Raw genomic sequence first — 16,535 nt, forward strand, 5'->3', positions numbered from 1 at the left:
GAAATATTTTAAGACATTTTGGTACGTAAAAACCTTCTAAGGGACAATTTAAATACCTAATTAAACTATGTACGGTGGAAGGCGATTATATCAATACAAAAAGACGACTTTTGATATATATCAAGCCTTTAAACAGCATGGATGCACCAAAAACATGGAAACAAAGAGAAGCTTTCAATTAAAAAGAGTTTTCTTTAATTACTTGTTATTCGAAAAAGCTTGCTAACAATAAAAATTTAAATAACAAATTCGTCTTCATTATATTGATATAATCGCCTACCACCGTACTATATTTTATAATTCATTTTTAAACCTTTTCCCATTAGAACCAACCAGCATGCTCCGGCTGGAATGTTTATGTAATGAAGCTTGATTTATTTATATAAAAGAATTACAAAATGTTACAAGTATTGAATGATTATCAAATCAAATGCTTACTGGAATAATCATTATCACAGAAGGACAGAAAATGAGTAATATAAAAATACAAACAAATCTAACAGAGGTCTTAAATTTAAAATTTGACAGTGAGAGGAAAAACAAATATTTTGAAGAAAAAATATAATATTTTGAACATCAATATTTCTTTTCATTTATCTTTACATACATCTAGGATTAACCATTTAACCAATAACAATAGAATTAAAGTGCCCACTTATCCATCATTGAATTATTTTGTAAACGTAATTTTAGTAGCATTTTAAATAATTACTATTTTATATCTTCGTCAATTTAAAAGTTTTAAAAGGATAAAACACATTTTAAAAACTGTCCAATTTCAATTCGTCTCTTAATTCCAATGTTTATTAAAACACCGTGTACTCAGAAAATAATCTAAACTATTTCTCCAAATTAAGTGATGAAAGTTTGCACATTGTACAGGGATACCCCCAAAGTATGAGATGAGTCTTTTCTTAAATGGATGGTCATTGGCAAGGTTATAATGCAAGGAAAGTTAATTGCAGTTGCGTATACTCTGCGGACATATTGAAACCAGTTCTCTCTGGGTGGAATTTATAAACAAGAATAGAAGCATTGGTGTTCGTTTAGAACCCAAGGAGGTTACATTACCCTCCTGTGTTTACATTACCGCCCAGAGAGAGTACGATGCAGTACAAAAGATGCGTACACCTCTTAAATAACTTTCTTTGCATTTTAACCTTGGTCATTGGTCCCTTGTAGCTTTAAACTGTTTGTATTCTTTAACAACCAAGTTTAGTACATATTTAGAAAAGACAAAAATTAATCTGTGATCTTCAGAATGAAGAAGTTAAGAAGTATCATCCTTGGTATATAATCCTGTCCAACAAACCACATGTAAAAGTTTCTGAGTGATATGAAATAGCCGTTAATTAATTTGAGCACTGCCACTGTTACGAGTGATAGATACATGTGTTTGAGCTTTTAAATAGATTATATCTAACTTTTTAAAATATTTAAATGTTTCATATCAGCTTTAATGTTATATAAATTATAATGATTAGAAACAAAATTTACGTAAGGCCGAAAACGAAAAACAAAACTCGTCCTAAGTCAGAGTAAAGGGAATGAAATGTTTTTAACAGTATACAAAATCGATCTGATCGAACTTAAAACTAAAATAAAGCAATGAGCATCTAAAATGGGACGGTTTACAACTCGAGATTTTAAAAAAATTCTATAAACCCTGTAGAAAGAAACTACTCTCGAAATTTCAACAAATATTGTTTGAGATGAAAAAAATGTTCTGTTCTTCTATTTGACGGATTTCAGAATCTGATAAGGAACAAGAAGAAGAAAGCCTCCAAGTGCGTAGGATATTTCAGGGCCCAAACTCCAGTACAGAAAGGATCCGAAAATGGGTCCTAAAAAATCTTAAAGTTATCAACAGTCCTAATTTAAGAATTTTTTTTTTTTTAATTACCTAAGGCTCTTCCCAGAGCTCCCAGGGATCTAAATACTCCCATGATTATTCCTTTCTGATGATGTTCTCCGTACTGAAAAAGGTTATTCATAAAAAGAGGGGCACGACGATTCACAATGGAACCCTTAAAACCTTTACCTGATCAATCATGTGGGAAACATCGCAGTATTTATATCATGAAAAGTGTTTAATTCTGACAATTTCCACATGAAAATCAATCTTATGCATCCTTAGATCAGGCAAAGGTTCTAGGGTAGGATATGTCAAAATGTTACCATAAGACATATAATATATACCATGCAGAATTATGTTAAAAAAACATGATAGTTTTATTTAACCTAAATATAAATGTTTTGAATAAAAAATTGGATGAAAAATGTAAAAAAACTTGTAAGTTTATCTAACCTGCGAAACAAGTGTAGTTATACAGGGAACTACAAAAGCAGTAGAAACTGCATAAAGTCCCAGTCCACAATACAACGCAAAAATGGACTGTGCCATTCCCACAATTGCAAAACTAAAATGAGATTTTTGTTTTGTAAATTATTGAGTGAATTAAAGAAATCAATTTTATCAAGATAACATGAAATGTAGAATGAAAAAGATTTTAATCGAGAAAAGGTCATTAAACGGTTAAGGAAAAAAACAGGTCATTGAATGGTTAAGGAAAATTAGACCTCATTTTGAAAAGCTCATAGTGTGATATGAAAAGATAACCCTTTTCTATTTTCTGTAAAGTTAATTTTAAAGAAACGGAGTTGACCATGGCATCATGTAATATAAATTAGATTGACCCATGGTTGACTATGTATTCCCTGTCAATGGATAAATTAACAAGTTGACGCATAATAGTTTTAGGGATATTTATTGACGTTTGTAATTTGTAAAATGAAGAGATGTTTGCTTCTTCTAAACTTATTCATGATTACATCTGCATGTTAACGTCTGGCCTGTGCCTAATGTTTGTCTGAGTAAACGGAATATACAGGGTGTCCCACGAAACATGACAGTATGCAGGACGACTTGAATGTCGTCTTGATTTTTGATATAATTTGCTGCGTTTATTTGTCAATCTAATTTTAGAAGTAAATTTATAGAGATAATAATCACAAAATTTCCCTTGTCCTGCCATTTCCAAAATGTGGTCTGCTTTTTTTGTGCTTTCAATATTGCCCGAGATATGAAGAATTTCGTTCAGATTTCGACAATTTTGCTTTTATTTAACAAAATTGAAATCTGAACCAAACTCTTTATATCTCCGGTAATATTGAAAGCACAAAAAACGCAGACCACTTTTTGGAAATGCCAGGGCTAGGAGAATTATGTGATAATTGTTTCAAGAATCATGCACGTTAAAGTAGATAGAAGACTAAATGTCACAAATAAATTCAAATAACAAAGACGACTTTCAAGTCGTCTTCCTATTGTCATGTTTCGTGGGACACCCTGTAATTGAGGTAGTGTTGTTGGGGTTCTTACTTGGTCGGTTTTCAAACATTCAAAATTTTAAATTTTTAGGGTTCATGTTGTTATCAAGCCAATTTATAAAGTGTTTAATTTAAAAGTATAGTAGACTGCATAAGTTTTTAAGAGCCAATAAACCATGAGCGACTTAACTTAACCGATCAAAATATTCTGCCCAATATTAGTTGGGTGGAACTTTATCAATTTATTGATCAATTTTCAGAAATATTCACCCTCTTAAATTAATGTTTTAGAGAATAGTAGATTTTTATGAAAAGTAAACAATTTAAATTTTGTAAGAGGTCTAATAAAAATGAACTTCAGATAATAAAAATTTATATTTATACATAAAAGGAAATATTGTCGTCATTTCAAGCTTGTCCACCCATTTAAAAGAAGGGCATTCCAAATTCACACTAAGGTCTGATTGAAACTGCGCGCGGAAGAAATCGTCGTTCCTAGCTTGAAAAGTGTCTGATTCTGAAATTTACTTCCATTGTTTCTGATGCAGAAAGTCACTTTATACAGTAACCACAACTGAAAATAATCAACTCTCTGAAAGAAAATGATGAATATCTTGTGCATTCATGATCAGATAAAGCTTTTACCCTTTACAGATACCACTTTATAAATTGAGTATCTTGAAAATACGTGTACAGTCCCTTTACATCAACAATGGGAGCTAAAAACTAGTCCTTTACCTCGGTACAATTAGTAGAAGACCCCACAATGCCGCGTTTTTCTCTCCACCTAGCTTAATTCTGCGCACAACTCCGCCTTGTAGAACAGCCATGATGATCCCAATAAACAGGAACATTCGACCCTGAACCATGAAAGAAAATGTATTAAAAATCCAGTCAAAAGACGACATTTAGACCAATCACAGTTTGAAGACGACTTTCATAATACTTTATTCTTACCTGCTGCATTGAAGTAAAGTTGAATCTAAGATGAGTCAGAAAAGTCAAAGTAAATTCCATTCCTAGATAGTAGATATATATATATATATAAAATAAAATTCAGTTTTCAATTAATAAAGTGGACTAATAATCGATTTTTTTGTGATTCTAATTTATAGACTTGGTTACCTGAATACAGGAAAAGATATAGAAAATAGGCCCAACCAATCTAAACAATATTAGATATTACCTTAATTTGTCACTATAATTATATGACTGGAAATTTCTGTAAGTACTTGTAAATTTTTAGTGCATGAAGTTTTAGATGATTTATTTCAGAAAATGTTTGCAGGGAACATTTCAAAAATATAAAAGTATATAGCAAGACATTTAATAGTTAACATTATGATAAAAGATTACACTTATACCACTATTCACTGGTTATACCATTTTTCTTGGCTTCCAAAAAACTAAAAACCCAATTAAATCATATTTTTGACTTTTATTCCAGGTGTATTCAGATCAAATCAAGAGTCTGTTAGGGATGTCCAATCCACCACCCAGACTCGAAATAAATTTGCTAACTTAAGAATGAAGTGAGGTCGTATAGCTTGTACGGATAAAGAAATAAAATAATAAGTATTGTCGTTTAATCCATTATTCTGAGCAATGTTTAATAACGAAAGAAAACACAGCTGTATAACTGTATAACTGTATAACTGTATAATTGTATAACTGTTTAACTATATATAACTGTATAACTGTATAACTGTATAACTGTATAACATATATAACTGTTTAACTGTATATAACTGTATAACTGTATATAACTTTATATAACTGTATAACTGTATAACTGTATAACTGTATAACTGTATAACTGTATAACTGTATAACTGTATAACTGTATAACTGTATAACTGTATAACTGTATAACATATATAACTGTTTAACTGTATATAACTGTATAACTGTATAACTGTATAACTGTATAACTGTATAACTGTATAACTGTATAACTGTATAACTGTATAACTGCATAACTGTAAAACTGTATAACTGTATAACTGTATAACTGTATAACTGTATAACTGTATTACTGTATATCGGATGTTCAACAGAATATAAGACATGTATGCAGCATGTACAATGTACATAGTGTAATGTACAATGTGTACACTGAAACTGTTGTACAGCAACAAACTAACCTGCTTTAAGGATTGCCTATCCTTGTCTGGAAGATTTGTCAAGGAGGAGAAATTGAATAGTTTAGTTGGATCAAGGTACATCCAGGCCTAGATGTAAGGGTCAAGGTCAAGGTTAGGGTCTAGATAGGTTCAATTTTCGGGTCAGGGTATAGGTCAGGTTCAAGTATAGGGTCAGGGTGAAGCAATTGTTTCAGAAGATGTCTGTCTCTACTCCCGTAAAAAAAAATAATCTTTTTACAAAAAGCAGACAAAAACTAAAAAAGGGGGTTGCCCTTTAAATAAACCTTTTAATACTAGGAACCTTTAAATTAATTGAATTTCTGTAAAATGTGTATATTGGTGAAAGGGAAGAAGGTAAGAAACGGATCATTTAAGTCATGTTTAGATTTCATTACTACTTTTCTTTCATGTTTCCCTTTTCTGTAAAATAGTGCGTAAATCTTACAGACCCAAATACGAATTTTTTTTTTATAATATTAAGGGTTTCTCACAAAGAATGGGACTTCTGCGGCAATTGCAGTTGCAAACTTATTCTTAGAAAGAATATTCTTACAAAGATTATTTTTTGATAAATTGTAAAAAGTAACCTGAAGAAGTGTATCTCTGGTACTCTGGTTTCTCTTGTGTGGTGGTAAGGATTCCTAGAAACATTTAAAAAATAACTTTACAAAATCAGCTGATATTCCGGATGGCCATTTTTAACTTGACAAATGATTTTTTTTATTCGATTCATCATTCCATTTCACACAATCAGTCCTTTCCGATTTAATCTATTACTCATTCTGAAACCTTTTTTGTCCTTTTTTATGGGGGGGGGGGGCTACGGAATCAACTCTTCACAGTCCGAATTGAATGAATTTGAGCTGCGTCTGAAATCCGCAAAAAAACCGGTTTTAATTGAGCGCCGAATTAAATTCAATTTAAATTGGAAACAACCATATTTGAGCCGCATCTCAATTTTAAGCCGCGGCTTATATTCTTCAAATTCGGGCTCAGTTTTAGTTACCTTGAAAAATACAGCTATATAAATGATATCCAATAGGGATAGTCCTAGAGCAGTAACAGCAGGGTAAATAAACCTAGAAATATCATATTTATATTAGGTTTTCAGACTCTTGATCTTAATATATGTACAGGGTGATACAGACAAACAGGGATAATTATGCTTCAGCCTAACTTTAAATCATTCAAAAAAACACGAAAATAGCTTTAGTCTAGTTTTTTAAATTTTTTTTTGTCTTCCAATGCTTCCTTTTAGTGTTAAACTATGTTAAATGTTAAAAAACCTCTCTGTTTACTTTGAAAAATTAAAAATTCTTAATATTTCATAAAAATGTAGATATATAATATATTACGGGAAAAAATAGATAAACGAATAAATAATAATAATAAATACATTTAAATTTATTACATGTTCACATTATCAACTATTTCCCAAAGCGATATGATTTCCTGCCATGGAAAAAGAATTACTGATTTCTTATTTCTATCAAGGCACTCGAGGAAACAAAAGGCTAAAATGGCTGTAACCTCTAATTTTAATTTTTATAAAGCACGGTTACACCTTTGATTTTCGAATGAATGAATGAGCAGATCAGACGACAAAAATCTACTCATAAGGACCCCTTCAAAAATTAAATTCTTTTTACTAAATTTGATTTGTATGTCTTTTTGAACGATATAATGAACGAAAAAAACCGTTATCCCCATTTTTTGGGGTCACCCTGTATTTATATTTTGAAACCTACCAGTCTCCCTCCTTCCCTTTACTCCAGAATGAAAACCCGGCTCCAATAATAGGTCCGAACAGAAAACCTGAAATATATAAATTATTTAATAAAAATAACAAAATGTCTTTACAGTTAATAACGTTTTTATTCACTTTTATTATTATTTTTATTAATAAAAGACAACCCGTCATTCAATGAAGTTGGACTGACATAACATATAAATAAATACCTAGGCTAAACGCCACTCCTATTAAAGCCATTCCTCTGCCTCTGAAGACGACATTTAATGAAAGGTTGACCAAAACAAGGATTTAATTGATTAAATAAAAATAATTCACCGCAACTTTTATTTCAAAAATTAAATGGCTTAATCCGAAATTTCTAAAAACAAAGCAAACCATTTTTGGACAGACTAGAGGCCTACTTGGCCAGTTTCCAGAAATAACCCGTAATTTGGAATCTGTGATAGAATTTTTATATTTGGGAAGACGACATTTGATTTTCTTTTAAAGACGACATATAGCAGAAAACTAATTATCGTTGAACGATAAATTAATGAAAAAATTGGGCATTTTAAACATATATTTTTAGGATTTATCCAAAGTGGCTAAAATAAGGTTCACTAAGGACTTAGTTAACGATGAATCCTAAGAAACCTTGGTCCTGTTGAGCAACTAAATGTCGTCTTTTTCAGCGGTGTTTGAAGAATAAGTCACAAGATTTCTTTCGTTATTTTTCCGTTAGATTTGACGAAAATCTGCGTAGTTATTAAGAAATACAAGAGGCGTAAAACCTATGGCTTCCATGGGATTTTCAGGCCCCTGAAATAAAAATGTCAGCACCCACTCTGAAGAAAAAAAATCCTGTATACGTGCCACTGGAAATAATAAATTTTAAAGATTCTAAATGATCATTAAAGATTATTAAATTCCTATTGGCAGGTGTAGATACGTCAGTTACAATTGCAGCGGACAAGGAAACATTTCCTGAAAAATATAAAATAATTTAATATAAAATAATTTGATAAAAATATAAAAATATAAAATAATTTAATAAAAATAACAATTTTGCAATAATTTAATAAAAATAACAATTTTTCAAGTAATATTTTTTAAAGTCTTAGTCTTTGTTTTAAGCTAAGTTTTAAAGACATATTTTTTTTAAATCTATGTTGCAAAAAAGGTCAAAAAGGTTTTTTGAACGAAAGCATAAAAAAAATTACCTTTTGAGATCCCTCCAACTATCCTAGCGAGAACAAATAGGGCGAAATTATTAGATAACACCCAGATAACGTAGGACAGAGAGATTCCTAAACAGAATAGATAGATAGATATATGGATAGATAGATAGATAGATAGATAGATAAATAGATAGATAGATAGATAGATAGATAGATAGATAAATAGACTTAGACCAAGACCAAATGTATGACTAAGATAAAGGCAACCATAAGACTATAAGTTTATAACCAACACGTCGATTAAGGTCAAACTCAGTCTAGCTTTAAACAAAAATCTACTCTATGCCGAAGACCAAGACCAACTCTATGACGAAGAACAAGACCAGCTCTATGACAAAGAGCAAGACCAACTCTAGGACGAAGGACAAGACCAACTCTATGACAAAGAACAAGATCAACTCTGTGACAAAGAACAAGACCAACTATATGACGAAGAACAAGTCCAGCTCTATGACAAAGAGCAAGACAAACTCTAGGACGAAGAACAAGACCAACTCTATGACAAAGAACAAGATCAACTCTGTGACAAAGAACAAGACCAACTATATAACGAAGAACAAGACCAACTCTATGACGAAGAACAAGACCAACTCAATGACAAAGAACAAGATCTACTCTATGACGAAGAACAAGACCAACTCTATGATAAAGAACGAGACCAACTCTATGACGAAAACCAAGACCAACTCTATGAAGAAGACCAAGACCAACTCTATGAAGAAGACCAAGACCAAAAACTAACCTGCCGTTGAGAGAAGTAAAAGTGGTTTCCGTCCAAATCTATCACTAAAAATATTTAATATTTTTAGCTCATTATTTTTAGGTTTATTAGTCATTAAAAAGATCAAGCTTTTATTAAATTCACAAATTCTAAAAAGGGATTTTTATCAATCTATATATATATATATATCCTCGCTTATATATATTATTTTTATGTCAGCTATAGCCAAACTGAACCAAATTGGCTGGAATTTTTTGAGGGAACCTAAGTGCCCATTTTATTTTTTTTCAAAAATAGATTTTTTTTCTTCAAAAATTCTAAATTTTTATTCAAAACTTAATTTTTAATTCAAAATTCGATTATTTTTATTTCACGGCCAACGCCGGGCATTTCAGCTAATCTCAAATAATTTAACATTTTTAATTGTTCAAATACAATACTCAAAATATAGATAAATTAAGATAAATATACACCTGAGGCCTCCAATGACAGGGCTGGCAATAAACTGTAGAAAAGAGAAAATAGAGCCTAGAAATCCACCAAATAGAACAGTATTAACCTCAGGTGGGGCTCCGACTAACCCACGGAAACCTTCAATCTAAAGTAAAAAGTTCCTCGCCTAATTTGTAAATAAAAAAAGTAGGTTTTCTTTAACTATTTGTTCCATCTTTGCACTGGTAAAAAAAGAAAAAAAACATAAACCTGGGTCTAAAATATCCATTTCTTGTTTTTTAATTCAAATTCAAAATCGATCCTTTCCATGTTTACATATATGTGCACTGCGCAGCGTACAAACATTTTATTTACTTTTTCAACGAATTTGTTTAGATTTCCTTGTACGCTTTTAGAGTTTTAAAACAAGGAGATTACAGAAAAATTTTCTGAAAATTTGGCCATTTTCTGCTGATTGATTGATTGATTGATTAATGTGACCTTGATCTCCATGTAGTTGAACAGACCGCTAGAGTCCTCCTTCCTGTAGTGTGAAATCAAGGAGGGGAACAAAGGAAGGATCAGGGTAAACGCTAAAACAAAATATTAAAATGCAATTTTAACCATGTTCCCCCTGTAATTCCCTGCAAAATTCTTTTTATACAATCTCTAGCGACCACCTCTTTACTGCCCCCGTCACAAGTTGTCATTGTCAAGCCCAACAAAATTTAGCGTAATATTGAGAGAATGCCCATAAAAAAACTGCATAATATATTAAGAATTTTTTCTTTTCCCCAATGCTTTAAAAAGATTTTTCCTCCCTCATGAAGGGGACAGGGACTAGCTCTTTAAATTGATACCTCTAATATTTTAGACCCCTTCAGTTTTCAAATACTAAAATGGTTTAGACATGAATCATAATTCATCCAATAATTAATCAGATGGATCGTATACTAAGTACTTACCTAGAAGATCAATAAGTAGTCCGAAGAAAACAACAATTGTTGTGTTATCTTTCTTTTCATTCTTCTTCTCATCTTTCTCTCCTTTCTTCTCCCCTTCGCCTACTTCTAATTCAAGATATAATTCGGTAACTTAAAATATATGTATGTAAAATAATATAAAAGATATTACATAAGAAGTTTTATTTTCAAATTTACAGTTAAAACTTGAATAATCTGTACAATTTTTTAGCTTTGTATCAAGCGATGACTGTAGCACATTTGAAAGCTTAAATTGATGCAGTGTGACCACAGCATGTTCTAGCTAGTTTAGAACCATAGAAGGATTGTAAGATCTAGAAAGAAATAGGGGAAAACATTAGATATATGTTATATATTTTTAGATCTTTGAAAACTGTTTTCAGCTAACAGACCAAGCCCGAACCTCGTCTATTATTCACCGTATGGGAGGAGAAGAGTTCTTTCTTCAGAATAACGTAGGAGGAAGACCCTGTGTGCAAACAACTCTAGCAAAATAACCAGGATACCAAGATATGAGAATCAAATAAGGAGAAGTGATAAATATCCGAGAAGGAACAGAATATGGAAACATATATAGATAGACACATAGTGATGATTGTGAAAGTCAGTGATGTGAGAGATGACAGAGCAGGTGTCGGAGAACTGTCAATCAGGATCAGCAACAGGGAACACTTAGGAATTTTAATACGGATATTTCCTTCTAATTTTTTTATCTATGATATTGTAACCTTGTAAGGATTTTTCTCTTGTAGAGTAAATCCACCCCTTCATAGGTTCTTAGTCTCAGCAAACAAGAATATGTAGATTCAATCATATCATTGTTTGTATTACATTATGTCAAGGGTTAAGATTTGGTCATTCGTAATTTGCTCAAGGAGCAGAAAGTGTTTTTGATTTGGTATAGAAACCATCTATACCATCGCTNAACTCCCTCTCTTTCTGTCTCCTAGATCGATAAAGAATTGGATAGGTAGCATCAAAATTATCCCCAGAAAAAGGGTTGCAAAGCGTTCCGAAAGCGTTGTCTTCATGAATTTTTAAATTGATTGGTACAAAAAAGCGCAATTACCTGACTCAAACTTTGTATTTCCATTGGCATCCCTGCGCGCCGCACTGCGCAGTGTTGCCATTTTTCTGAAATAGAAGTTTTCTTCAAAAAGGAATTAAGATATTCAAAGCAATGAAAGCAAAAATTGTGTGAATACATGAATCAGAGATTTAAGAAGTACAGAAAATATAAGGCTACAAACACGAAAACAATTAAGAGGTTTGTGAGAAAGCCAAAATAGGTAAAATGTAAAAAAATTTCTTTTTTAAAATAGTTATAATTTTTCAGAATAGCCTTGAGGCCATGACTAATACTTTAAATCTTAATAAATATATTATAATAGTTGAGTTTAGTGTTCCACAAATAAGTGTTAATCTGCCAAACTTAACAAGTGTTAAAGAGTGTACACTTTTCACTAAATACACATGAATTCCATTGTTAGCTAATTCAGAAAAATAAATACTTTGTGTGGCTTAAACCCCTCTTCGTACTAGAAACAGGAAGGAATTTGAATCCTAAAATATTTTGTTCCATTGACTCTTTCAATTGACATTACTTCTACTCTACTAAAGCATATTTCAAGCACAAAATTAATGAATTATTTTTCAAACTGGTTCACCTTTAAGTTTCTACAAAAGACATAATTTTCCATTTCCTGAACATCTAATTATTTTCCTAACAGTTGCATGCTTCTTACATCCACAAATTCAATATTGTTTCTAAGTTTTAATCAAAATAAGGTTTTACTTTTTATTTAAGGGGGGAAGTGAATTTTTTTTTGGCGAATTTTTCACCTCAAAAACTTCTTAATTTTTCCCTAAAAATTGGCATACAGAGCACGTGGATTTAACGGTTCTGTCAATGTTTTTGAAAGCTTTGACTTTCGATCACAATTTGACCCGTTAAAAATAATTTTTAAGTCTTTTTTCTTAAACACTTTTTTGTCGGCATATACGTCATGAATAAAAAAGTATAGAATAAACAAAATCGTAAGTTTAAAGTTTGTTGAATTAAAGACCAAAACACGTTTGATTTCAAATAAAAGAAACCGAATGCTTCTCACTCAGGTTAGTCCGAGGTGAGTGGTAAAATATAATGAAACAGGAAGCCTTCTACCATTACACAAAAGTTTGAACAGAAACTAAATCTTTTAAATGTTTTCTTCTTCTATATATATACTTTGCTTGTCTGTCTGTCTGTTTGTATCAAATAAACGTCAAAAAGGCTAAACCGATCGGGCCCAAATTTTGTGTGGAACCTCGAATTACCCCAGGGAAGGTTAATGATGCTTAGAATTACAAAAAGTTGTATTCAAAAGATTTTGATTTTTTTGAAATTTTAAAAATGCGCGAAAAAGGCTATTTTTTCTTTAATTCAAAGAACATATTTTAATTTTAAATGAATAATATCAAAAATAATGATAACAATACTAATTATGATAGTAGTAAAAATGTTAATAGAAATAACNACCTCCTTTCTACATTCTTTTCTACTGTCACAAAGTATATACATTATAATTTGTCAATAAAATATCGGGAAAACTGGACATTAATGCCAACATAAGGGAAGTCCCATAAAAATATGAAGATTTTTGAAAAATATATATATTTTTAAAAAAATTCTGCATTTACTTAGATCGTACATTCTGGAATTTTTATAACAACTTTTTTGTTACTTTTTTATGCTTACATTTTATTGGAATTTTGAAAAATCAATATAAAATAAAAATTATTTTGTGCGTTATGGATGTAATTTTTTTTGGAAAACGTTTAATTTAAATAAATGTTAATTAAACATTGGAAAACTTTAAAATATTATTATTTATAATTAAATAGTTTTATATGGACACACAATTTCACTTTTACTAACTCAAATCAAATCATATAAAATCTGACGCGCGCCCTACTCCAAGGGGTTTAATAGCCCTAAACCTGACACTCAGTGTCGGTTTGGGGCAATAAACGCAATTGGGATTAATGCCCACTGTTCTCAAGTTGGAAATGAATAACCAACTGAAAGATATAAAACTAAATTAACAGAACTGAACTAAAGCACAAAGAAATATACAGAAATTATACTTCTGGCATCATATTACACAGAACACAGGGATTACATATGTTAATTTAAACATCAGGATTAACAAAATTAAGAGAAAAAATATGAAATTAAATGATAAGTTAGAGAAAAGGTATTAAAATATCAAGTTAATGGAAATGCAAAAAAGTCAATTTAATAAAACAAGACATTAGTAAATATATGTTGCCTATAGACGGCAAAAAGGCTGGACCGATTGGGCTGAAATTTTTGTGGACACTCATGGGTGGCCGGGGGGTGTTACAGGCTAACAAAAAAATTTTCTTCAATTTTTCTTTTTTTCCAATTTTATTTCCCAGATATTTTTCTACTTTTTTTCCACGGTCAATGCAGGGCCCTTCAGCTAGTAAGGAATAAATAATAATTAAAGATATATCGTATTGTGATGAAAAAGAGGGAAACAAAAATGGTTTAAATGGTGAAAAAAATGTGCAGATGAATTTCATTAATAGATCAGCAATCAACATTGAACAATGTATGGTGAAAAAAATTAGAGAGAATTGAAAAGTAAGTGCAAGAACGCAGAAGCAAAAGGTGATAAAAATAAAAAAAATAAAAATGAATGCATAGAAAATGTAAAATGACAGGTTATTAAATAACTATTATAAAATGTCAAATGAAAAACAGGTTATTTCATACTATAATACTACTGATTATATTCTAAAATTTCTTATCTTTTTAAAATTCTGTAAAAATTTAAAATTGATTTTTGAAGTTTGAAGGTAACACAATTTAATTCGTAGCTGATTACTGCTTTACGTAATGGCAAAATTATTTGGATTGAATTTACAAAATTTCAATTTTCAAGTCATAAAAGTTGAAAAAAAGGTAAAAGACAATTTAGAAAGTTCAGAAAGTCCACTTTTTCAATGGTTTCATTGTCACTTCGTCTACAATAGTTGTTAACTTGTTGTCTTGAATACAATCCACACTGACTGACGCTTTTTAAACTTTCACCACTCAATATACGCTTCAAGGTTATACAGTACGATCACACAAACAGCTGACACAAAATTACATAAAACGACATATTGAAAACTTTAAAAGCTAGCATGCACCTAGTCATTATAAACTATCTTTAATTTTGCGATATCTAAATGAACTAAATTTAGATTTTTAGAGGATTTATTTATATTTTCTGAAGTTGCGTGCAGCTGGGGTCCTTATAAAACTAAAGCCGGGTCTGTAAAGAAACCATACGCAGCTGTCTAAGCTGGATAGCATTGCGCACTTGCCGCGGTTTTCTATGGAGCAGACAATATAATATTTAATTTTTGTGTTGTTTAAATTAAATCTTGGTGCATGAAAAGCAGGAGCGTAGCTAAGGATTTTCCAGGGGGGGGGGGTAGCAGTGAAGTAAATCTTAACAATTTGCTCGCGTCAAGTTATTTTAACCCCCTCCCTCTAATGTACATGACTATTCATGATATATCAAATTACAGGTTTTAGTTGGGTTTGATATCAATTTCCCTATCATTCCCGGCATTCAAATTCTATCAAATAAAAGGCTTTCTTTCTCACCTTTCACCTTTCTTAATGTGTGAATTGAGACTTTTTTTTACAGCTTGTTAAATAGCAATTAATCCACCAATATGGAAATGAAAAATGCGCGATTATCAGTCCAGAATTCTTATAACCCAGCTAGTAAAAAAAACGATTGCGGCTATACCGCCTCGTATATACGACAGGCCTCGGCCAGGCATGCAACTAGATATTTTGTTAGTGAGGGCCAAGATGGAAAAAAATTTGCCCCCCTCCCCCCAAACATTTTTAGGGGGGGAGGGGGCAAGAAAAATGTCTAATATACTCAAACAATAAATAAACTAACCTTACCAACCGGATATTCAGTAAGTCGAAACATCTGATATGAAATAAAAAGAAATCTATTCTGGTTAATCACAATATTGATTAATTTACAATTTTCATTTCCCTTTCCCAGGAATTCATGAATCGCTAAATTGCAAAACAGGGTGGACTTTTTGCCCCCCCCCCTACTGGGGGGGGGGACAAGCCTTCTTAAGGTAGGGGCATGCCCCCCTTAATCAGGCTAGGGGGGCCTTCCCCCCCTAGTTGCGCGCCTTGCTTCGCTAGAGTTGAGCGGAGCTACGATCATCATGTCTATTGTCCAATGTAGGTCCTGGCGGTATACTAAATGTAACCCACCTGGATTTGTCGTACATACGATGTATATATTACAGCGTAGATATGATGTAGAATGTAGACATAGGTGAAAATGTCTACCCCCTCTCTACTGTCCAACCCCTCTCTATCCCCTCTCTCTATCACCCCCTCTCTACACCCTTTGAACCTTTGAATTTTTAGAATGAAAACAGATTTTAAACCCTCCCAGTAGAATTTAATTTTTGCCGATCATTCGAGCCTATATTGGCTTCAAAATGAAGGGATGTTTAGCAAGATTCAAATGTATCGAATTTTAATTACAATGTACAAAATTTTTCTAAAATTTGTTTAAAAATATCACAATTGTTTTCATGGGTTTGAAGAAGTCATAAATTGAATTGGTTATTATTCGAAATAGTAGTTTAAATTGGTTGGATTCACAATGTTGATGCACCGGACCGACGTATATTATTTCAAATATTTTATATATTCTTACATATTATGATACAGTGAGAACCAGAAAATCCTGGAATAGGAAAACGACTTTTAGACTCAAGTTATGACTTTAAATAGTCTAATGAACATTAAACATAGAAATTGTGCAGTGTAAACAGGTCAATTTTACTTAATTTAGTGATTTAATATTTGATGTTATAGTAAACTACATGCACTTGATTCTTGTGTAATGTCGT

The 16,535-nt window shown here is 31.4% G+C and overlaps 1 protein-coding gene across 1 annotated transcript; it reads right to left on the reverse strand.

Moving 5' to 3' along the window:
• Positions 1–1,175: 1,175 nt before the first annotated feature.
• Positions 1,176–11,751, reverse strand: LOC111714224 (major facilitator superfamily domain-containing protein 10). The gene is made up of 18 exons (XM_023489287.1): positions 11,650–11,751; positions 10,563–10,667; positions 10,099–10,190; positions 9,639–9,763; positions 9,187–9,230; positions 8,427–8,513; positions 8,136–8,190; positions 7,434–7,474; positions 7,223–7,289; positions 6,481–6,553; positions 6,062–6,115; positions 5,475–5,561; positions 4,456–4,495; positions 4,288–4,349; positions 4,069–4,190; positions 2,309–2,420; positions 1,904–1,976; positions 1,176–1,844 (listed from the first exon to the last, which is right to left on the reverse strand). Exons 1-18 carry the CDS (start codon positions 11,708–11,710, stop codon positions 1,735–1,737), a joined length of 1,410 nt encoding a protein of 469 aa, XP_023345055.1. The 5' UTR covers positions 11,711–11,751; the 3' UTR covers positions 1,176–1,734.
• Between the last annotated feature and the right edge of the window lie 4,784 nt (positions 11,752–16,535).

This window comes from Eurytemora carolleeae, unplaced genomic scaffold (assembly GCF_000591075.1).
Source record: "Eurytemora carolleeae unplaced genomic scaffold, Eaff_2.0 scaffold573, whole genome shotgun sequence".
Taxonomy (NCBI): Eukaryota; Metazoa; Arthropoda; class Copepoda; order Calanoida; family Temoridae; genus Eurytemora; species Eurytemora carolleeae.

Bases quoted from the DNA above. Each gene is read 5' to 3' on its own strand.
- LOC111714224 (XM_023489287.1), bottom strand. From the start codon at position 11,710: ATGGCAACACTGCGCAGTGCGGCGCGCAGGGATGCCAATGGAAATACA. The intron at 8,514-9,186 runs GTTAGTTTTTGG...TATTCTGTTTAG, and splicing joins TTTACTTCTCTCAACGGCAG to GAATCTCTCTGTCCTACGTT. The intron at 8,191-8,426 runs GTAATTTTTTTT...TATATTTTTCAG, and splicing joins AGTTGGAGGGATCTCAAAAG to GAAATGTTTCCTTGTCCGCT.